This window comes from Aulonocara stuartgranti, assembly GCF_965226115.1.
Source record: "Aulonocara stuartgranti genome assembly, chromosome: 2".
Classification (NCBI taxonomy): domain Eukaryota; kingdom Metazoa; phylum Chordata; class Actinopteri; order Cichliformes; family Cichlidae; genus Aulonocara; species Aulonocara stuartgranti.
In genome coordinates, this window is record NC_138940.1 from 23,374,033 (window position 1) to 23,397,958 (window position 23,926).

The 23,926-nt window shown below is 41.9% G+C and overlaps 1 protein-coding gene across 1 annotated transcript; it reads right to left on the minus strand.

The window, feature by feature from the left end:
- Positions 1–2,188: 2,188 nt before the first annotated feature.
- Positions 2,189–23,147, minus strand: rps6kal (ribosomal protein S6 kinase a, like). Its single transcript, XM_082544433.1, has 22 exons — positions 22,897–23,147; positions 19,990–20,049; positions 19,770–19,886; positions 19,602–19,683; positions 19,411–19,491; positions 15,419–15,498; positions 14,559–14,665; positions 13,275–13,312; positions 12,417–12,559; positions 12,227–12,297; positions 12,024–12,112; positions 11,797–11,861; positions 11,255–11,357; positions 10,968–11,092; positions 10,018–10,140; positions 9,188–9,277; positions 8,945–9,103; positions 8,705–8,866; positions 8,541–8,617; positions 8,315–8,432; positions 7,919–8,059; positions 2,189–3,441 (listed from the first exon to the last, which is right to left on the minus strand). The coding sequence occupies exons 1-22, from the start codon at positions 22,921–22,923 to the stop codon at positions 3,316–3,318; spliced, it is 2,184 nt and encodes a 727-aa protein (XP_082400559.1). The 5' UTR covers positions 22,924–23,147; the 3' UTR covers positions 2,189–3,315.
- Between the last annotated feature and the right edge of the window lie 779 nt (positions 23,148–23,926).

The following is a 23,926-nucleotide window of genomic DNA, read 5'->3' on the forward strand; positions in this document are numbered from 1 at the left end:
TAGTTTTGATGCCTTCAGTGAGAATCTACAACGTAAGTAGTCATGAAAATAAAGAATGAGAAGGTGTGTCCAAACTTTTTGACTGGTAGTGTAGCAGAGGGTGTTGTTAATCAGTTTCAATTACTTTGGTGTCAATAAAATGAACAACAGGTGTAGTAGAGGGGCAACAATGAGACAACCTCCAAAACAGGGATGCTTTCACAGGTGGAGGTGATTGACATTTTTCCTTCCTCAACTCTTTTTCTGTTTGTTTTTCACTAGAATTACACTCAGGGTGAGTATCACAATGGATCAACTGCTTATTAACATCTATATCTACACAGCCAGTCACATGGCAGCGACTCAATACATGTGAGGTCAAGGCCACGTGCTGAAGTTCAAATTGAACATCAGTGGAGAAGATGATTGAGTGACTTTGATTGTGGCATGATTGCTGGTGCAGACTCAGGCTGGCCTGAGTGTTTCAGAAACTGCTCATCTGCTGAGATTTTCCCACATAACCAGGTGATAGAAGATAAAACAGACTGCGTTGAGCTGATAGGAAGGCAACAGCAATTCAAACAACCAGTTGATACAACCAAGATGTGCAGAAGAGCATCTCTGAACGTCTAACCTAGAAGCAGCTAGGCTAAAGTAGCAGAAGACCATGATGGGTGCCATTTCTGTCAGCTAAGAATAGAAAACAGCCAACAATTTACTAGGGTTCACTGAAACTAATAATAATAATAATAATAATAATAATAATAATAATAATAATAATAATAATAATAATAAATTTTATTTATGAGTGCCTTTCAAGTCACCCAAGGACACTTTACAATAGGATAAAACACCTAGTAAAACAATGGCAGAATAAGAACAATAAAATAAAAGCACAAGATAAAATGAACAAACAGTGGATTCACAGTGAATATGCAGATTTGAACAGATGAGTTTTGAGTTGGGATTTAAACTGGGGGAGAGAACCAATATTTCTTATTTCAGGGGGCAGAGAGTTCCACAGCCTGGGAGCAGAGCAGCTGAAAGCTCTGCTTCCCATGGTGGTGAGGTGGAAGGAAGGTACAGTAAGCTGGATAGAAGAAGAAGAACGGAGTGAACGGGCAGAACAAGTGGTGGTTAACAGGTCAGAAAGGTAAGAAGGAGCGAGGTTATGAATAGCCTTGAAGGTGAGCAGAAGAAGTTTGAAAATTATCCGGAATTTCACAGGGAGCCAGTGAAGTTCCTGAAGAACAGGGGTGATGTGCTGGTAGGAGGGGGTTCTGGTGATAATGTGAGCAGCAGAGTTCTGAACCAGTTGAAGCTTATGGAGGGATTTTTGGGGGAGACCATGCAGAAGAGAATTGCAGTAGTCAATACGGGAGGTAACAAGCCTATGTACAAGAATGGACGTAGACTGGGTGGAAAGAGAAGGAAGCAATCTGTTAATGTTACGTAGATGGAAGTAGGCAGAACGGGTGAGATTATTGATGTGAGATTTATAGCAAAGTGAACTGTCTAGGATGACACCAAGGCTCTTAACCTGAGGAGAAGGGAAAACTGTGGAGTTATCGATGGTGAGTGAGAAAAACTAGATAATAGAAGATTGGAAACAACATCATCTGGTCTGATGAGTCGATTTCCGCTGCAACATTTGTATGGTAGGTGAGAATTTAAACCCTAAACTATTGCCGCTGATCGTCATTTAATCAGAATCAGAATACTTTATTGATCCCTGGGGGAATTTTTTTTTTTAAATGACCAGAGTGTACTCATCATCTGATGACTGTTTTTCCTGCAGACTGCTACACCATGTCATATAGTTTAGATCATCTCAAACATGAGATCAGTGTACTCAAATGTCCTGCACAGTCACCAGTTCAATATAGTAGAGCACCTTTGGGATGTGGCGGAACAGGAGATTCACATCATGGATGTGCAGCTAACTGTGTGATTGCATCATATCAACATTGAACAAAATCTCATGAGTGTTTCCAGAACTTTGTTGAATCTGTGCTACAAAGAATTATTAGATGGTACAAAAGTGGGTTCAACAGTACCCGTTGTTTCTGCTCTTCACATATTCTAACCAAGTAAATCAGAAGGATCACTAAAACTGAAGTTACCTCTTCACATGAACGCTGGCTCTGTCACACTCATGTGTTAAATCTGCCTCAGCGCTATGTAACAAAGCAGCACAGACCACAGTGGATGCATGTCAATAATGATCTTTAATGTCAATATATACAGAACTTGAAAGAAAAATAGAATCTTAAAAATCAAATGAAATAAATACAGTATCATACAATTTCCACAATGTCTTTTGAAGAGATTTCCATGGAAATGTTTTTTTGTTATTCATTTATTTATTCTTTTAAATTCAGCCTCTCTGGTTCGACAGGGTGCGTCCCATCCCCCCCAGAGAAATCCCGACAGCTCCCCCCCACATGCTCTTCATCTTCATTATGTTCTATATAGTTATATCATTTTTGCAAACGATTTCTTGTTACCACATAGGTTCACCTTCAGTAGCGAGACAGTATCTTTTGTCCGTCTGCAGCATGTTTACGTCTTTTGATACACAAGTAAAACAAATCCGACTGAGTTTCAAGGGAAAAGCAATACAGGATCTGTCCACACATGCGTTTATGTTACCAAAAGTGCTGGGAAGTGATTTTGGTTCTGAAGAACCTTCAAACCCGCTTCAAGCAGTATCTGATTTTTTTTAATACATTTATTTTTTTATTTTTGTCTCAGAAGGGAAACGGTTATGCAAAGTACCTCAGTCAATACCAACTTGCCAGCACTCTCACACATAAATCATTACTTCACGTTGAAAAAAAAAAAAAAAAAAGTAAAAGCAAATGAGGGGAGAGGAGGATGGCGGAGCGAAGATGAAGAGCAGTGTGTGGGGGGGGAGCACAGTTTAACCAAAGCAGCTTTTTAATCAGCCAATCACAGTGAAGGAAAACATCAGCTGGTGCGTTTCTTCCTCACATAAAAAGGAAGAAAGAATGAAAGGCGAGGAGGGTAAGTGCATATGAGAAGCTGTGGAAATAAATACAAGTCTGTCTCCCCAGCAGTAACAGATACGAGGTTCCTCTGTTCGTCTTCGGCTGACTTCTGCAACGCAACCTCGTCCTGTGTGTGTGTGTGTGTGATTGCAGATGTTCCGGTGTTTCAAATAAATAGATTTTTTTTTAAAAAGAAAACCTGGGAGACAGTAGTTCTGACTGGCCAAGACTTGGGGCTGTGGGTGTGCGCGTACTTTTTGCTTTTTCTTGTTTGCGTATGAGTCTGACAGAGTGAGATCAAAACTGGTGGGTGAGAAACATGGGTCTACATGTCCGTTGAGGTGAGTTTCTTCATGCTGCGTCTCTGGGCTAAACTGGATGCCGCCACAGGCTCCAACACTGGCTGACTCGTCTTCTGGCTCAGAGCTGAATAGGTGGCAGCCATCGCTCCCTGATGAAACAAAGACACGTGGCTTTAATGTTTCAGCTGGCCTCACCACCACTGCTACTGTATAAATATATAATTAAATTGTTTCTTACTGGCTGGGAAAAAGATAATATAGTTTCAATAATGTAACAGAAGCTGACGAAATATTGTTAAAGTTACAGTGTGGCTTGCAAAAGTATTCGGCCCCCTTGACCTTTTCCACATTTTGTCACATTACAGCCACAAACATGAATCAATTTTATTGGAATTCCACGTGAAAGACCAACACAAAGTTGTGTACACGTGAGAAGTGGAATGAAAATCATACATGATTCCAAACATTTTTCACAAATAAATAATTGCAAAGTGGGGTGTGCGTAATTATTCAGCCCCCTGAGTCAATACTTTGTAGAACCACCTTTTGCTGCAATTCCAGCTGCCAGTCTTTTAGGGTTTGTCTCTACCAGCTTTGCACATCTCGAGACTGAAATCCTTGCCCATTCTTCTTTGCAAAACAGCTCCAGCTCAGTCAGATTAGATGGACAGCGTTTGTGAACAGCAGTTTTCAGATCTTGCCACAGATTCTCGATTGGATTTAGATCTGGACTTTGACTGGGCCGTTCTAACACATGGATATGTTTTGTTTTAAACCATTCCATTGTTGCCCTGGCTTTATGTTTAGGGTCGTTGTCCTGCTGGAAGGTAAACCTCCGCCCCAGTCTCAAGTCTTTTGCAGACTCCAAGAGGTTTTCTTCCAAGATTGCCCTGTATTTGGCTCCATCCATCTTCCCATCAACTCTGACCAGCTTCCCTGTCCCTGCTGAAGAGAAGCACCCCCAGAGACTGATGCTGCCACCACCATATTTGACAGTGGGGATGGTGTGTTCAGAGTGATGTGTAGTGTTAGTTTTCCGCCACACATAGTGTTTTGCATTTTGGCCAAAAATGGACATATTCCCCCACCTGAGCTGTAGATCTCTGCAGCTCATCCACAGTCACCATGGGCCTCTTGGCTGCATTTCTGATCAGCGCGCTCATTGTTCGGCCTGTGAGTTTAGGTGGACGGCCTTGTCTTGGTAGGTTTACAGTTGTGCCATACTCCTTCCATTTCTGAATGATCGCTTGAACAGTGCTCTGTGGGATGTTCAAGGCTTGGGAAATCTTTTTGTAGCCTAAGCCTGCTTTAAATTTCTCAATAACTTTATCCCTGACCTGTCTGGTGTCTAAATCCAATCGATAATCTGTGGCAAGATCTGAAAACTGCTGTTCACAAACGCTGTCCATCTAATCTGAGCTGGAGCTGTTTTGCAAAGAAGAATGGGCAAGCATTTCAGTCTGTAGATGTGCAAAGCTGGTAGAGACAAACCCTAAAAGACTGGCAGCTGGAATTGCAGCAAAAGGTGGTTCTACAAAGTATTGACTCAGGGGGCTGAATAATTACGCACACCCCACTTTGCAGTTATTTATTTGTGAAAAATGTTTGGAATCATGTATGATTTTCCTTCCACTTCTCACGTGTACACCACTTTGTGTTGGTCTTTCACGTGGGATTCCAATAAAATTGATTCATGTTTGTGGCTGTAATGTGACAAAATGTGGAAAACTTCAAGGGGGCCGAATACTTTTGCAAGCCACTGTAAATTGTCATATTTTCCCATCTGTGTCGATCACATTTTCCCAGATTTGGTAAATGAGATGGTCACATGTTTTGTCCAACCAACCGCAGTTCCTCAAATGGCTGTTTAAGACTCCCAAAAAGTTTGAAAATCTAACTTTACAGTAAAAATTAAAATATCTAAACTATTTTTTGTTTAATGGCTCACCGGTCCGTGAGTCGTTTGGTACTGGACCGTGAGAGTTGAGGCTCGGGTGTAAAATTTGTGGTTTTCAAGGTTTTTATCGTTAACTCCGTTTCCCTGGGTCTTTCCCAGTGTTGTAGTTGTGAGTAATATTTTGAAAGAAATATTTACGCATTACCATAGCGACCAGAGCACTAAGGGGCAGAGAGGAGGATGTTACTCTCAACGTTGTTGACGCATTTCAGGAGGACGCTGCTAATAAAGTTACAATTACACAGTGAATTCACATTTATTATTATATTTACAAAATACCACAGTTTTTGTCTCGGCCGTATCATTTTATTTTGTTGTATTTATCAGAGACACCTTAAAGGCCGGTCCGTGAAAATACTGTCTGACATTAAACCGATCCGAGGCGCAAAAGAGGACGGAGACCGCTGTTATAATGGATATGATACATTTGAGTGACAGGTAGGGGCCAATATACTGACAACCAAGGCTGAAAGGTGATTTGAAAATGTCTTTGGGTAACTTCCTCCTCTTTTAGTAATCCTCTGTGATCCACATCGAATTGTTTTCCCTTCCCCCCCAGTAAGAAAAATAAAAACATGACAAGCAGCTACTCTGCCACACAGTCTAAGAGTCCTTGATTAGGCATCTAATGTTTCTGCGGTTTACAGTTTAATGAGCTTTTCTGTGTGGATACAGTTAATTATTGAAAGTAGACATTAGGCAGAATTCTGACATGACCAGCAGAGGTTACGGTGCAGTCCAGGCTAGGGCTGGGTCATATCATACCGTTCACGGTAATACCGGTATAATGTTGGGCAACGATAAGAAAATGAAATATCGCAATAGAATTTGGGTAAAACGCGCATGCGCAGTGCCTTTGTTTTCATACACACATGTAGGAAAAAGCGTGCCTGCGACGGAGAATGAGAAGAGCGAAAGCGGATCGTTGAATAAAACGAATGAACCAGAACTGGTTTGTAAAAATGCTGCAACTTCAGTGATGTGGAACTGGTTTGGCTTTCATCCGTCAGATACACAACAAAGCACTATTTTTGGTAGAGCATGCTAGCGGGCCGTCGTTATTACCGTGTTTTTTGGAAAATACGGCACACTTAAAATCAATCCTTTGATTTTTCTGAAAATCGACAGTGCCCCTTATAATCCCGTGTGCCTTATGTATGAATTCTGGTTGTTTACTGACCTTGAAACGATTTTATGTGGTACACGGCGCTCGAAAATCTGTCGAATGTTTTAGTACGACTTTGCTAAGCTACGAACCCGCACCGCTTGATGGATTGTCGGAGCATTATGGCTATCATAGGGAGGAGCCTCGCAGAGTGATACGTACTGTGCTTCAACATAATATTATCGTATTGTGTGTGTATAACCTCTTTCTAAGTTTTGTGGATATTATACATGGTTATGCTGAGGATATGTCGGCCAATTCCCACTGGAAATGCCTTTTGGTTAAACTGTCAGCAAGAAATTTGCATTTGCACTGTTAAATTTTTAGATAACTTTAATGCACATAAAAAACAGCTGCTTGTTTAAGCGAAAATACATTGATGTTTTTTTTCACTAATAAAGTTGTGGAGTTGTAAAGTATTTTGTCTAGTGTCAATTATATCGTCAGTTATATCGTTATCGCAAATTTTCAAATGTATATGGTGATAAATATTTTTGGTCATATCGCCCTGCTCTAGTCCAGGCTACCTAATGTTAACTGAGCAGTCTGGAGACACAAGGATTAACAAAGAATTCTTGGATTTTTAGGACTGAAACCTGCTGTTAATCTGGTCCTTCCTTTAATGGCGACATTATCACCGGATCAGGAAGTGTAAAAAGTCAGAAGCAAAATCCTGTGCATGACTCTGGCCTTTTATACAGCTGCTGCTCTCTGAGATTAAGAGAGGTCAGCTCAGCTGGGTCGAGTGCTTAGCACAAATGATACCCAGACAACCTGACCTGGCCCCCGTGTGTCCAGCCACATTAGGGTGTCCGTATTCCAGCAGAGTGAGGGCAGAAATGATTGACCTCTCCACTCATTTGCCTTAGACCCATTTCTGGCTCCAGTCTTAAATACAGGCATTACTGTGCTTTTCAATTTGTGACGCCTAAACTTTGAAACAACCTTCGGCAGTATACAGGATCTGCTCAGTCTGTGGTTTGTTTTAAAGCATCTGCTGAAGAATTACGTCCCCAAACTGGCCCTTTCATTTGGCAGCAGTGGACAAAAAATAAATAAAAAAAGTCCTCAAAATCCTGACGTTTTGGAGGAAATCTGTTTCACTGAAGCCACCGACATCACGATCTGAACACTTTTAGCTCCAACTTTGCACCCACACGCGCCTCCGTACACAAGTACCAGCAGTGGCTCCACAAATAGCCTCCACTAAACCGTTTACTCTTCCTCAGCCTCCTCATCTGCTCACAAATCTGCTCGTTTCCACCGCACATCGCTCCATAAATAAAAATAAAAAAAAACAACAACTTCCTTCTAAATACAACGTTATCACTGTCCATCTGTGCACACAGGGCACAAATCTTCTGACGTAAATGAGAAAACTCTTACAGGTCTTAAGTCCAGCACACATGTTGAGGTGTTACTAATCATTTAACTGTAGTAGATAATAATAATTGTTCCTGTAAATTGAGGTCTTTGTTAGCGGGATACGGTTGGATCTACTCACCTTGACAAGGTGCGGTGCATCATGGCGTGTGAGCTGGAAGTGCGGTAGCGTATCTCTGCACGTGATCCAGGAATGCTTTAGAACCTGCTCTGCTGTGTATCGCTGGTGAGGGTCCACATGGAGCATATGGGACAGCAAGTCCTGGAATACACAAATACAGATTTCTAAAGATTAAATGGCACATTTTAAAAAGCCACTATGAATTCATACGGGTATAAAGGTTTAATTCTGGCCAATTTTAAGTCAACGGCATAATTTGTATCAAACTTTTAAGTACATGGGAAAAGCGGGTCGTCTTCATTAAACTTTACAACGCTAGGTTTACAAAAGGAAACATCACAGCTGCTTAAAAGGAAGCCTGAACAAAAGGATTTAGAACAATGTGTCAGTGTGTACCTTCGAGCTGTCTGACACAGTATCCCAGTTGCCACCCGTCAAAGAGAACTTCCCAGATCCTATCCGGAGAAGAATCTCTTCCGGTGTGTCGTTTGGCCCATTAGCGAACGGTGTGTACCTGACAGCGATGAAAACAAAGCGCAGATTATGAAATGCATAATCGCATCACATGCAGTTTGCTATTAATCATCCAAACGACTCCTGAGAGTTCTGTGTGCAGTCTTACCCTGCTAACATGGTATACAGCAAGACTCCAAGGCTCCATATATCACAGGCTGCATCATAACCTTGTCGCATTAGTACCTACGGAAACAAAGAACAACACAAGCCATCAGACTCAGAAACAAAGCAGATCATGGATTCTCTTTTTTTGCCTTGCTTCCTGCTTACCTCTGGTGCCACAAAGTTGGCGGTGTAACAGGGGGTTAGAAGGAGGCCGTTGCCTCCCCGGAGCTGTTTAGCGAATCCAAAATCACAGATCCTGATGGAGTCGGGATTCCCCGAGTCGTCCATGTACAGGATGTTGCTGGGCTTCAGGTCTCGGTGTACTACCTGAGGAGAAGGAGAAGATATTCAGAAAACGTGTCCAAATTAACTCTGCTGTGCACGCGCGTGTAAGCGTTTCCTCACCCCTTGGCAGTGGAGGTAGTCAACAGTCTTTGTAATGGTGTAAAGAACAGCACTTGCTTCTCTCTCGGAGAAAAACTTCTGCCTGAGGATTCGATCCAGCAGCTCCCCTCCCTTCATCAGCTCCGTCACCAGGTATACATACCTGCCCTCGTCATACACCTGACACAGAGACAACACAACCCGTCAGAATATACCCGCCAAAAGCCGACTGTGTCGGAAAGCTCACACATAAATGTCACTGACGTCTTTCAGAGTGATGATGTTGGGGTGCTGTCCATATCGCATCAGGATTTCGATCTCTTCAGAGGGGTCCCTCTTACTTTTGTCTATAATCTGAGTGAAACACAAACACAGTATTAGTGATCAAACAACTCTAACTTCTATCAGAGACTTGAGACACTAAAAGCAAACTGAAGCTGTGCTGCCATCTGCTGGTGCTTTATGAATAACCAAATTCCATTTGAGTCGCTCTGTTTTAAATGTATCGATAGTTAAAGACGCTGATGTCCACAAACTCTTATTCTACACACATCAACTGTACTTTCATTGGCTCTACCAAGAGGTGCAAAGCATGTGTAATAAAACGAACCAGTCGTGCCACTTAGCGATCTATTAACCTGCAGCTGCAAGACACTGCAAACTAAAGAAGCTGCAGTTTACATCCATGCCTGTCCAAGCATGAGAACGCACACAGGAAAGGCTTTGGAGGAATAAAGCAGGCTCCACAGATTTGTGTCACCAATTCAAGCGTCTGACATTCACATATGTTTTTAAAGAACTTCTACTTTTAGACATTTTTATGAACTTTTGCTATAATCAGTGTCAGTTCTTGAGGACTGGCAGTGAAGATGCAGTGATTTTGAAAGAACCCAAATTCTAAACAGCTCACGCCTGACTCCGAGTGCACATTTGTGCTGTAATGTAAATGTAATTTACATAAACATAATGAAATTTCCCAACATGATCGAGATGCAGTTATGAGAAAACAAGCCATCTAAAAAAAACAAAACACTTCTGTCCTCTGGTATAGATTCTTTAACATGTTCAGAGGTCACAAGGAAACAGCCGGTTACCTTCACAGCATAGTCCATGGCAGAGACTCGGTGTACACAGCGTTTACAAATAGAGTAGGAGCCGACCCCGATGTCCTCCTGCAGCTCGTACATGTCGGAGAACTTGGCTGAGCCTCCGTGCAGCTGGAAAGGGCAGGAATCATTAACATTTATACAGTGTCCTGTGACATTAAAAAAAAAAAAGTTCCAGCACAGCATCACCTCGTGTCCTTCACGAGCGACGCTGAAGGATGCAAGTGACACTTCAGCTTGTCTATGCAAGTCAACAACGTGTATCAAATGTTAGAGCATCCTGGTAATTTGAGTCCCACAACAAAGAACATAATGTCAGTGAAGTTGACCTTTGGAGAAGAAAAAAAATAAAAAGACTGAGTACTTCATCATTTTATCTAATAGTTTGACCTTTAACCACCAAATGTTTAGCAGGTCAACCTAAAGTTCAGGTGGACATCTGCACCAAACTGTCCAGAGTGAAACTATTGCTGCACATTTACACAGGTGCTCCGCAGCAAACCTGCCATCAACTTTGTAATGTGCCTGTTTGTTTGTGTCGGTCAGCAGCAGAACAGTCATTACAAGATCATTTAATTTGGATCCTAGACCTCTGCCACCAATCCAAACTATTCCACTGTAATTACAATCAGCAGGCAACAGAAAGAAACCGTGTCAGCAGCACTCAGGTATTAGTTACAATGTTTCAGTGACCGATCTGTCTTACTGTGTTCTGCACAGAGCTGCAACTGCATCATGAAATTTATGCATGGCTCCAAAACAGGAGGAGAAACTGCTGAATTTCTAGAGATTACAATAGTTTCTCATGAACGCTGCTTCATGAAAAGAGAAAAAAAAAGTCTGTGTGAGCTTCGTGCATGCAAGACAATACTTCAAGTACCATTAAGTACCTCGTGTAAAGAGTGAGCGAATACAAGGTTACGATAATGCATCTTCACCTGAACTATGGGGAGGATGCTGAGCAGCGGGGAGCCCTTGTTCTCATCCATGGGGGTCGGCGCAACAAAACTGAAGCCTTTGAAGAGCTGGTGTGCATTAGCACTGGGCGGGATACCTGGGGAGTCTAAATAAACCAAGATAATTCAGAATATAAACAGACTAACATAAACACCCACTAACATTTTGCAGTTGCTGTTTCCATGGCTGCAGGACTAGCTGTTGCTTGTAAGCTTAAAAACATGTGAGCAGAACGTGCGTGCGTGCTTGTGTGTGTGTGTAGGTGTACCTTTCGGCGTTTTAGCGGTGAACTCTGGGTCAAAGCAGAACGTGTCATCTGGTTTACCTGCTGCGGGCTTGAACGGGGGCTGGAGCTCTCTCCTGTACAGTTTCTGCAGGTACAAAAATGCAGGAGACACGTAAACGTGTGAGGAATCAAACTATCACAGGCCGTCTGGAGCGTGTGAACATATGTGCAGGAGAGGCCAAGACCCCCTCCCAGATTAACCCCCTGAAATCCCACCACCGCTTGGTCCGGCCAATAGCATCCTGCCGGCTCTTAAACGCTCATGCAGGGCTATTAGTGCACACACAGTGAGAATTGGACCTCTGCCCAGACTCATGCACACACACATACGCGCACACACACACAAACACAGATCCCGTGGCCAAGACTGATGGCCAGTAGTCACCACGCCAAGCATTTGTTAGGTGTGAATCCTCAGCAGAAGCTGGGGAGTTGTGTGTGTGTGTTTATGCGTGTGGGTGTGTGGGAGAGAGGAGGAAAAAAGAAAAAGAGTGTGAGAAGTGCGTGTTGGTGTGTGCACTCACATTCCAGTCGATGGTGGAAAAGAATGCATGGCGTTTGATCTCTTCCACGCCGTCGGGCCCGGCCCCTAAAGACACAGATGGCTCTGGTTCAGTTAACCCAGCGTTATTGCTTTTCATCGACTCATCCGCACATTATTAACCTCTTGGCCGATTTCGAGGTAGAAGCGGATGCCAAAATGTTAACCAACCTTAGTGAACAGCGTGACTTGACGATCACATTTCCTTACCTAGCCTGTTAGCAGGGTTACGTTTAAACAGCATTCTCAGCAAACTCTGGGCTTCCAAACTAAGGAACTGGGGCATTCCCAACTTAGCTCTGCAGGGAGAGAGACAACAGAGTGACAGATGAACATGGGGGGGTGTCACTGTTATCATCTACATATCAAAACTTGTCTGACATGCCTTAATGATGTCATTCACAATGACTCACTTGAGAATCATGTTCATAGTCTCATTGCGGTCTTTCCCTTGGAATGGTAACGTCCCTGTGAGCATTTCAAACTGCAAACACACCATAGGTCAGGTTTTTTCCTTTTACTTTAATGTATAAAATTCCTATGAATACATATGTCCCATGTCTTTTCTTCCTATTTAAATCAGGTTTGTGTGAGGTTGCGTACCATAAGTACTCCCAGAGACCACCAGTCTGCACTCTGCGTGTGTCCTCTCCTGTTGACCACCTCAGGGGCCATATACTCCACCGTACCACAGAAGGAATATGCCTTCTTATCAGCATCTACCGACTCTTTACTCAAACCAAAGTCTGTGTAACATAGTAAAGTTTTAGGCAAGAAGTTACAGATTTACTGCAAATGTTTGCATTTGGATTTTACTTATTTATACAAAACACAGACCATGCATATTACCGTTGCTGCATTTAAATAAAAACGTAACCAATGCAATACACGTACGACTTCTAACCAAGCTAACTTGCAGATCTTTTCCTGGTTAGGCTTTTAAGATGCAGTATAGCAACACAAATATAAATCAAACAGTTAGAAAACAGCAACAGCAACCACAACAAACAGGAAATAAATAGAAACAGTTAACTCATTTCAGTGATCACAGATTTGCTTTTGTTTAAGGCATAATTTTACCTTTGCATTAAAAACTGATCTTAAAATTTTTAATGTTTTGTTGATGCATCTAATCAATATCATTATTACGAAACTCATAATAAGCAGAAGTGAAACACGGCTACACTGATCCATCATCATCATCAAATGAGAGAAAGCAGGAGGACATTTCCGACTGTTAGTTTGATTTCTGACAGCAACATCGGGCGTCTCTGGCAGTGAAACTCCGTCGTGTGTGAGGAGCACACGAGTAAGATATTTGACAAACAACAAAACTAGTAGGACTCAATACTCAACAGTAGTGGCACATCTATCACTTTAAGCATGGTCATATTTAACAGGTTAACTACATTAGACTCTTTCCTGATTCTTCATAGTCAAAAAAAGTAAGGTAGCTCATACCTGTTAACTTTATGTGTCCAGCTTCATCAAGTAAGATGCTGAAAGACAAGAAGAGATTTCACAGAGGTGAGCATCAAAGCATCTCATGTTTTGTGATTTCTGCATAAAGCACGACTAAAGCGAGTGAGTTCTGAGAGGTTTGTATAAAACGTTCAATCCGTACGCTGCAGACATTTTATGAAAAACGGAGCAAAAGCCGGAAAAACTAAACCAAAATTTATTTTCATACAGCAGGTAAGTTAGAAAACAAAAATAACCCTTCAACTGATTTTCTTGAAAAATGAATGTTTGATCAAATCCGCCTTGTGATATGGAGAAATTTTCCTAGATTTATGGTATGTATTTATGTTAAATTTTCATTTACAGAAATGAAATCATATTAGAGATGGAGCAATTTTGTATTTGTAAGGAACTGTGATCCAATACTGATAATTATGGTTTTTCTTTTTTTAAAGTGCATGACAGCAAAGGCAGGTGCTGTCTGGAGGTATCTCACCCTCTCTCACCAATAAGTTGTTTGTTTCGCAGTCGTTCAGCAGTTTCTGACTTTTTTTTGCGACTCGTTTTGGCTGAGTGAGCCGACAATAAGAGAGCCTCAGACAGCTTCTTTCTCCATTCCAACTGCTATGTTAGCCTCCCAACAAGCGTCAAACGCTGCCTTGCATTTACAGTGACCTGGCATGTTGTCAGCTTTACTCTGCTCCACTCCGTGTGTGTGAGGGCCGCACACCGTGGGGAAACTAACGCAGACTCAAACTGAGCAGAGATCTTTATCTTTTTTTTTAAGTCAGATTTAAAAAAAAAAAAAACAAAACTTTAACTATTTGAATTTATGCATACATATATATTGATTAGTCACATTTTATTTTACGTGGCTGTGTAATCAATAGGTCTATTGTTTTTACAGCTATTGTTTTAATTCAGACTATATGTTAATTGTATTAGCTGCTAACACCACACACACACACACACACACACACACACACACACACACACACACACACACACACACACACACACACACACACACACACACACACACACACACACACACACACACACACACACACACACACACACACACACACACACACACACACACACACACACTATAGTTTGCAGCAATATAGGTGAAAGATCGAAGTGGTTTTGTACTTGAAAATGTTTGTAATGAAACCAAAAGCAATCGGCTTTTGCAGTTCCCTTCTGTACTCCGTTCTGTGCCATTGCGCAGGGCTTTGCTACGACATGCTGAAAGGGGAAGATGAGGTCTGTGATTCTTACTTCTCTGGCTTGAGATCTCTGTAAACTATGCCCAGGTTGTGCAGATGGTCGAGGGCCAGGGCCAGCTCTGCAAGGTAGAATTTCACATCTTCCTCTGTAAACATAACCTGATAAGAACTGGACAAATTTACTCTTTGAACTCTGAAGAGAAATTCAGCAGCAGCAAAGGAAACAAAAAAAAAAACCAAACAAACAAAAAAACAAAACCAAACTTGAATATTAAGCTTCAGTTACCAAAACAGAGAAAAAGAGTATTATCGTTATTGTCACAACAACATCAACATTTCAAATACGTTTCAGGATTCGGCAAGCTGTTGATCTGACGCCGCTGGCAGCTATCGCTTTGGTTCTGAGACATGCTTTCAACAATAGGTCTATCCAGAGAACAATCACACATTGTCTGAGTGCCCTGAAAGCATCTGAGAAAAGCTGAGCCGGGAATCTGACTGACAAGCAGCTGATGATGAAAAAGGGGGAATAAAGATTCCGAGGAAAAGCACTTGCCTTTTCATGAGGAATTCAAGTCGGAATTTGAATAAAAAACAAACAGAAGATATCAGAGACAAATGACTTGGCACATTTATGCGCTTTTAAAATAAATAAAATACTCTTGCATACTAAAATTGCACCTGCTCCATTAGTTGCCGTCATATTTACATTTCCTTAGGGTTTATAAATTAACATTTTGGCATCTGTAGCTCTGAGTTTCACAAACATGGGCACTAACAGGATTTTTATTTTTAAGAACATCTCAGATTTTTTTTTTTTTTTTTTTTAACCGAAGTACAAAATAAACAGAATAAAGACAAAAATAAGCTTGAAGGCACAACAACATGTAAGACAACAGAATGCCAGCTTACCTCTTTGGATAAGCGAGTGAATACATCCCCTCCCCTGAGAAAGTCCAGTATTAAATACAGTTTCCCTTCTGTCTGAAAGGCTGCGGAGACAGGAAACTGACAATTTATCCACAAGCCAACAGTATTGTGATTTAACAGAGATGTCGAGATGAAATGTCAAATCCTGTTAAATAACTAAAGCATTCAAAAATATTTTGTTAAATGAGGTTAAAGGCATTTCTGACTGAAACACGATGCGGATAAACAGCTTACGCCATGTTAAACCCACCCTGAATTCATTCTGTATGATCATACAGTTACACGCACATGAGACGTTACAGCAACATCTGATTTCAATCAGTTCTGCAAACTGTTTTTTTCTGGAGCAGAAAGCAAAAAAACCCTGAAATGAACACATGGTTCTGATCCCATGTAGAGGCTCAAAACTTTACATCCGCGTATTAATTCAGCGCTGCTGCAAGTTCCAAATGCTGGTGAATGACTAGACTCACCAGCAAGTCCAAGGAGCTCAGAGCACGTCTGAGAAAGACGATTTTGCACAAGTCGGGGACATCTCTTGAAGCCATTTCTAAAGACTTTTATAGTCTAAGATTATCAGTTTAAATGAAGTGCAGCCACTTTGTCAGAGTCTGAAAAGGACTCAAAAGCTTTGATGCGTGCACTACAGCCCTGAACTCCTCCAGACATCACCCAACAGACGTGCACGGGGGAACACAAATGCAGTCAGACTGAACATTAGCCGGTCTTTAACCTGATAGCTCCCTACTATAAAGTCTGCGATGTCGAATTATGCAGATGTGTGAGCAGCGCAGCTATCTGTCAGGTGCGTTCACCTACTGAGTGGGCGTCATGTTTACCGCTTTCAGCGTGCTCTATCAAGGCAGCACCCTCGTATAAACAACACTGAGTAGTTCCAGTTGTGTTAAAAGCACCTGAAGTAGAACCTTTCATTCTTTGTGCTAAGGAGAAAGGGCAACTGTAGAAAATGTCCTGACCGTTTTTTCTGAAATTGTCCGACGTTTACACGTTAAAAACGACAACAACATTCGGCTCGGCTGACACAAAGTTGGAGAAATTATCCAGAAATCACCAAAGCACAGGTCTGCATTGAAGTAGAAGCGGCTAGAAGGCAGAAGTGGGAATGAGCAGACACCCCATGAATACAATATTACTGCCATTTCTAACATTTTGCAATGTGCAGAGTATTGCAACATATATTGTAATTTATCACCTTTTCCAACTGCAAATTATGTCCTCAAAGATTAACTTTAACAGTGCCTGTTTAATCCAATAAGACAAAGTCATCTCACGTCAAGTTTTTCTTGCTGTAAAATGAGCCAAACACACCAGCACTGTCACTAAAACCTGCCATAAATGTTGCCATAAGATGGGAGTTAGCCTGCCATCAATTGAATGGGGTCAAGTTGGCTATTGCAAGCAATCTTTTTAACTGTGATCAATCATTGAAAGTCTGTTGCTTGCTACATAGAAAGAAATTCACATTTGGATGAAATGCATATTTAACTATTACCACTGCACTCAGCAAACTTCCTGTTCTTCAGGAATACCACCGTTCTGCAGGGTTGCCGCTGATTGACCAGCCTGCGCAATCACGTTGCAATCAAAAGTGGTCGTGAATGTGCGACAGCCTCAAGCTCGAAGCAACCATTTAGTCACTAGAGCAGGGCGATATGGCCAAAAATATTTATCACGATATATATTTGAAAATTTGCGATAACGATATAACTGACGATATAATTGATGCGAGACAAAATACAACTCCACAACATTACTAGCGCAAAAAGACAACCTTCCATTTATTTTCACGTAAACAAGAAGCTGGTTTTTATGTACATTAAAGCTTTATAAAAATGTAACAGTGCAAATGCAAATTCCTTGCTGAAAGTTTAACCCAAAGGCATTTCCAGTAGAAATGGGCTGACATATCCTGAGCATAACCATGTATAATATCCACTGAAGTTAAAAAGAGGTGCTTTGCAACATTAAACTGCAGTGTGCAGTACGCATTTTTCGGACCATAAGTTGCACGGGATTATAAGGCACATTAAGCGAAACAAAGCAGTCAGATAAATCAAACTTTATTAAACTCATTCTTCTTGCTTCCTCCACTTCTGTACCATTGATTCATTAATGTTGAATTCTCTGGCAGCTGAGCTATTCCCATGTTGTTGCAGTATATTAATGACTAACCTCGTATTGTGGATGGATTATCTCAGTTGTTCTCCTGACTGAAGTTTGGTCCGTTTACAGCACCCTGCCATGCGATTGCATTTGTCTCTAACCATGAAGAACCTTCACGTTAACTTTTATAAGTGGAAAAGTGTTAATGTTCCTCCTCCAGCTTCACTGTTTATGTTATGCTAACATAGCTGTGTCGCTAGCGATCACGTAGCACATCATTATATACCAGCTAGCCCAACTTCAGTAACCCTACAAACGTCACTGCTGTTTAGTTTCCTGTCTTCATTTATGTTGGAAGTGATAGCAGAGCTGTACGTTTGAATTTTTTCAGAAATCTCTCAGTCAGAACATGCAATATCATGCTTAGGTAACTAGCGAAACTAGCGAGCTAACTTCCGCTAGCTTCCTGCTAACTTCTAACTCTGTTAAATGTAATAACTTTTGTTTTCATGGATGCCTGGAAGTTAAACTTTATAGTTACACTTGGTAAAGCAGCAATGCTGATCGTTTTATTAAAGATCAAAGAATTTAGACAGTTTTCAACTCTCAGTGATGCTGCAGGGTTGTTTGACCTGAAGTCAAATATACGGAGTTTGGGACCCAGATTACTCCCAGATTTAAGAGCATCTTAGTCCGACAAATACGACAATAACAACGGCCGCTTGCATGTTCTGCAAAAAAATGTGCTTTGTTGTGTATCTGATGGACAAACACCAAACCAGTTCCACATCACGGAAGTTGCACCATTTTTACAAACCAACAATCGGTCATGTGCGTATGAAAACAAAGGCACTGCGCATGCGCGTTTTACTCCCATTCTATCGCGATATTTCATTTTCCTATCGTTGCCTAACATTATACCGGTATTACCGTGAACGGTATAATATGGCCCAGCCCTATTAGTCACAATAAGTTGCAGTTGCAGTCGGTCAGAGAATATGAAAGAAAATCATCAGACTGACACTGATTTTTTGCAAAGAGGTTCTTTTCCCATTTTTACTGCTGTGGTGGATGGTGGTGCATGAGATGAGCCAGAACATTTTATACACTTCATAAAATGCACATATTTGGTGTTTCTCTATTGATACATTATCACCACATAAAACACTCTGATACTATGACACACTGATCATTTCCCCCACCCCTACTGGAACACCAGTGTCAGTCTACCACCAATCATGTTTCACATCACCACACACTGACAGGCTGCAGAACTTCAGCACAACCTCAAGCTATTAGCTAGACTCTTGAAACTTAAAAACAACTATATTTCCAACAGGACAGTGACGCCCTTAAAGAGAGGAAAGCTGGTTGGGGAACAGATAAATTGCCTAATATTAAGCTTCTCTAAAGCCTCAACACTACTGAAATCTGTTGACTCGGCTTTAAAGCCAGTTCCATGCCAGGACAACAAACTTTATTGAACTCTACCAATTCGGCCAAAAACAAATGAATGATTACCAGAATTACGCCAAAAGCTTGTTTATGTAAAATTCTGGACCCCATTGTGTTTAAAAAAAAAAAGATTTAAAAATGTGTGCAGTACATTTCACTTATTTTTAAATTTTTATTTTTACTTGATGTAAAAGTTTCCGTCCCAGAAAAAGAAATAAATGAAATCCTGATGTTTCCATGACGTTTTAGTCCATGAGTGCATCTAAATGTTCAAAACTGTGTAATAGCCATGCTATGTGTATTAAAAATAAATAAATAAATAAATAAATAAATAAATAAACAAACAAACAAACAAACAAACAAACAAACAAACAAACAAACAGTGTTTGTCTTACCGTAGTGCAATTTCACTATGAAGGGATGATTGACTTCCACTAAAATGTCTCTTTCCATCTTAGTGCGAACTCTGTCCCTGACTGGAGACAAAGGAGACAGATGGAGCCATTCAGAAAGAAATCCAGCACTTTGGACAGACAATACTGGTGCTGTTTTATGCAGAGATGGCCAAAAACAACAGTGGCATTACCTTTCAAAGATGCCTTTTTTAGAACTTTCATTGCATATAACTGACCAGCATCTGGACCCAGGATCTTCCTGACAAGAAACACCTGACAGAAGGCGAATGAGAGGATTTTAGACAGATATAAGCGCCGGCACAAACAAACCACTCGACTCATCTCCAGAGTTCCCTCACCTTGCCGAAAGAGCCCTGGCCGAGGACTTTTAGCAGTTCGAACTGAGACGGATCGGCTTTCTCGCAGCCCTCTTTTACATGGTGGGTGATAGGAATCTCCTTATATGTCCCATCATCCTACACAAACATTAGCAGAATGAGACAGAAACACGAGGCGGTGGGGTTAGGTCACCGCTTCACGCACACAGACATGAAGACTTAAAAGCGCAGCCTTACTTACACAGTGTGAGAAAGACTCTCCCTCCTCCATGGGCTCATCCATGATCTGATGCCCATTGACCTGCAGCCAAAGCAACAAATCTGATCAGAGTTGTTGTCAACAGCAGTAAGCACTTTCACAAAGCTTATTCATCCTTGTTTTTAGCTGAGCAGGACTATGACTGCAGCAGCAGCTGCACGCCCACATGTATGATGGAAGATTCAACAGATGAATTCGATGAGTCACACATGCAATAATACGGCACTGTCCCTTTTCCAACTGTAGTTCTCTGCGTGTTGTCAAACAGTATGGAGTCCATACTTTAATCCCGTCCAGCTGTCCAGCCCTTATCCTGTCCCTATAAAGCCCCCCCATTATTAGCATTCTAGCTTAATCCCCAGTGAGAGCAAAAAACAAGCTCCAAGAGTCAGATATTTGCTGGAGCTACAGTCAGCATTCAAGACATAATAGGGCCTGTTTCTTTTAGAGCTTCTAGCTGATGATGCTGGTAAATGCATACTTTAAATGACCGCAGACCACGTTTAAGAAGCGCGCCCCCCCCCCCACACACACCCTCTTTGTTTACTGTAACAGCCACGCACGCTGAAATGACATTGTCAGAGGAGGAATGTCAGATATCTCGGCATCTGCAAATCAAACGACTGACCACAAAAACATTATCCAGGTCTGAATATTTCAGTTACAGGCTGAAGCGCAGCCTGCATTATGTATTCAGTCCACTGTGTTTGTGTGTGTTGAATTCCATCAAGCCTCTGAAGAGGGGTATGAGTCATAGCACTACGCAAACCCACTCAGTGGGTGGAGCCACCAACATACACTCGTGTACATCCACACAACGGAGGCCAGCAAAACCACTTTCCAATATCTTGCTACTGCTGCTGCAGCAGAGCAACACTGGCAAGAAAAACATATTTAAAAGAAAAAAAAAATCTGACAAGATAGACACCGCAAAGGCCGAAACAACACAGAATAAAGCTGAAAGCAAACGCCTCGGTGCATCTGTGAAGGGTAACATCCAAGCTTGGCCGAAGCCAGGGCAGAGCTTGTGTCATAATTCACACATAGATTTTTTTCACTCCCACCTTTGCTGTGGCTCATCACAGCTTGTAATGGGAGTGCAGCCTACACTCAGCGCAACCAGGCCAGCCTTTTGCAGCCATCTGATGTCTGACAATCCTACATAATATCATTTTGCATACACTTATACCGGCATACAAGGGTTTGGCCTGAGAAAAAAGAAGTCTTTTATGTGAGAACTGATACAGTGTTGATTAAACAGCCAGCATCACCACTGCTCTGGTTTAGGTAGCTCAGCTGATATTTACTTCTGTAATCTCACAGTCTTCACAGCTGCAGCTTACAGTAAACAGCAAATTCAAGTGTTTGTCTGCAGTAAAACTTTTTAAAAGTGGCGATCATGGCTCAAGAGTTGGGTGTTCGTCTTGTAATCGGAAGGTTGCCGGTTCGAGCCCCAGTCTCGGTCGTTGTGTCCTTGGGCAAGACATTTCACCTACCGCCTACTGGTGATGGCCAGAGGGGCCGATGGCGCGCCATGGCAGCCTCGCCTCTGTCAGTCTGCCCCAGGGCAGCTGTGGCTACAACTGTAGCTTGCCTCCACCAGTGTGTGAATGTGAGAGTGAATGAATAGTGGTATTGTAAAGCACTTTGAGGGGTCCCGAAAAAGCGCTATATAAAAATGCAATCCATTATTATTGTTATTAAAAGCATTGTAATATTTGGGCCATGAAGCTGATTAAGTTATTATAAAAGGTATTATATGAAAGATTAACAAAAAGCTTTAAAAGTTTCCAAGAGAAACCTCAATAAAAATGGAAGGGTCAGTTCAAACAACCCCGGGATGTTTCAGTAACTTTCTGTTGACTTTACGAAAGTCACAGAAGTCTGCCAGACGGACTTTTTCAGTGTGTAAATGTGAAAGGACCGCAAAGAATCCCAGAAATCAGGTTTAGGATGTCAAGTTGGCTTTGCTGCAACTGGAAAACCTTATTACCGAGCCCGTGCAAAAGCAAATTGAATCCTTCCCACAGCTATCACAAGACTGTTTCTGGATGTCATTGCAAAAAGGTATCACTGGTTTGTACTAACAGTGATAAATAGTACAGCTCCATATTGCGCAATTTTCAGTCACAGCGTCGTCACTTTATTGCCGCTGTCAGTCCATTGTTAAACGCGTTGTGCACTTTTTTGGTCAAATTATAACTTATAAAGCTGCGCACAGACGTTTTTGTTATTAAGTTATTAACAGCATCACTAATTCACAAGTACTGCTGACAAGCCAACCTTCAGCAGTAAACACGACTGACCGATTTAGCGCAGCTAATGACAAACTTTAAACAAAAAAAAACAAACAAAAAACTGCAGTGGCTGGATTCATGCGCTGCCTAACTACTACACACACAGACTAAAATACTTTAGCAACCTTTTATTACTTAAACAGTAGAGGTTGGATAACAACTTGGCTCCCAAGTTTTCAAGCCTGCAAGCTGTCAGCTATCAAGCTAGCTGCTGCTAATGCTACAAGCGCTAAGCTAGCTAGGAGGTAAACTCCTCCTGAGAAGTGTAAATAACAAGAAAAAGATGCGCGACGGGCACCTGTCATTGGGTAAAAACACCAGTGTCGGTGCGGAATGATGAGCCGTTGCGAAAGACGGGACGGGTAAGTGTTAAACTAATAAGAAAAAAAAATCAGGGCAGTGCAATAAAAACAAACATCTAACCAGCTGTTAGCATTAGCTAGTGCGTTAGCATGCATCACGGTGCGCTGCAGGTCGTGATGCGAATTTAAGCTCTGCCGAGACGAGCGGGGCGAGATAACTTAACGGGACACCACGAAACCAGAAGCAACGCGGCGAGATTAACATGCAAAACACGCATTTGTCAACTCACCTCACTACTAACGCTGTTTACCTCCATCTTGTACCAGGATTCCTCTCCAAGTCTAAGGCATCGTAGTCCACCTAGACCCCCGCTCCACGTTGCATGTCTTTCCCCCCCAACCACCCTCTGTGGAAGTCCGGCTTTTTTCTGCCTCGATGCTCCGATGCAGGCTGTGGAACCGCGGGCCGCTCCGAGGAAAGGTTTGGAGGGTCGGCGCAGGGAACAGTCGATGTTGATGACTGGATCACACGCTCGCCGAAAGCACCGCTACCCTACCATAGATGCGAATATGGCGGCTACCGTGGTACCTGATCGTCAGTGAATGGGACTTTATTGACGTATTTATGACGCAATTCAGTTAAGGATTTCCCCCGTCCAAACCAAAGCAGCAGGTCTCGAGATAGAGAGGAGGGAGAGTGGACGTGGTGGCGCGGGGACCTGATGCTGTGTGTGACATGCACACATCCGGTTGATGGACTATTTGCTAGCGACCGAAATAGTTAGTCACCGTGACTGTGGCAGGCAGGGAGTTATTTTTTTTTTTTTGCTTTTTTCTTGCTGTTGACGCATGATGAAATTAAAGCGCAAACGATTTGTAAGTTAGCGATCTTAACAGTGCGAGCTGTACGTTTTAAAACCACTGTTTCATAAGCCTTTCCATCCCTGGTTTAAGTGCATATAAGAGGCTTAACGCTCTCCGCTTTCTCTGCAGCTTTCTCCCACCCACAAATGCTCCGTGTTTCTGTAGTGAACGACTACATGCGTGGATTTGTCTATTTGATTTGGCACACGCATTTCTTCAGTCTAAACAATACAGCTTAATTATTTAAATATATATTCGTGTACATATTTGGCCATTAATACTTCCTTGTACAAGTCAAGATACAGTAGGTCAAAACTTACGTGCCAATCTGTTAATAAATACCAGTATTCGCAATAAGACTAACTGTATTTTAACAATCAAACCTGAGGAAGCACTTGGCGACAGTGGTAAGGAAAATCTCCATTTTAACAGAAAGAAATATCTGGCAGAACCAGG

Excerpts from the sequence above, each read along its gene's own strand:
- rps6kal (XM_082544433.1), bottom strand. The coding sequence starts at position 22,923 with ATGGAGGTAAACAGCGTTAGTAGTGAG. Across the intron at positions 8,867-8,944 it reads ACTACCTCCACTGCCAAGGG|GTAGTACACCGAGACCTGAA; the intron begins GTGAGGAAACGC and ends CCTTCTCCTCAG. Across the intron at positions 8,060-8,314 it reads CTGTGTCAGACAGCTCGAAG|GACTTGCTGTCCCATATGCT; the intron begins GTACACACTGAC and ends TGTGTATTCCAG.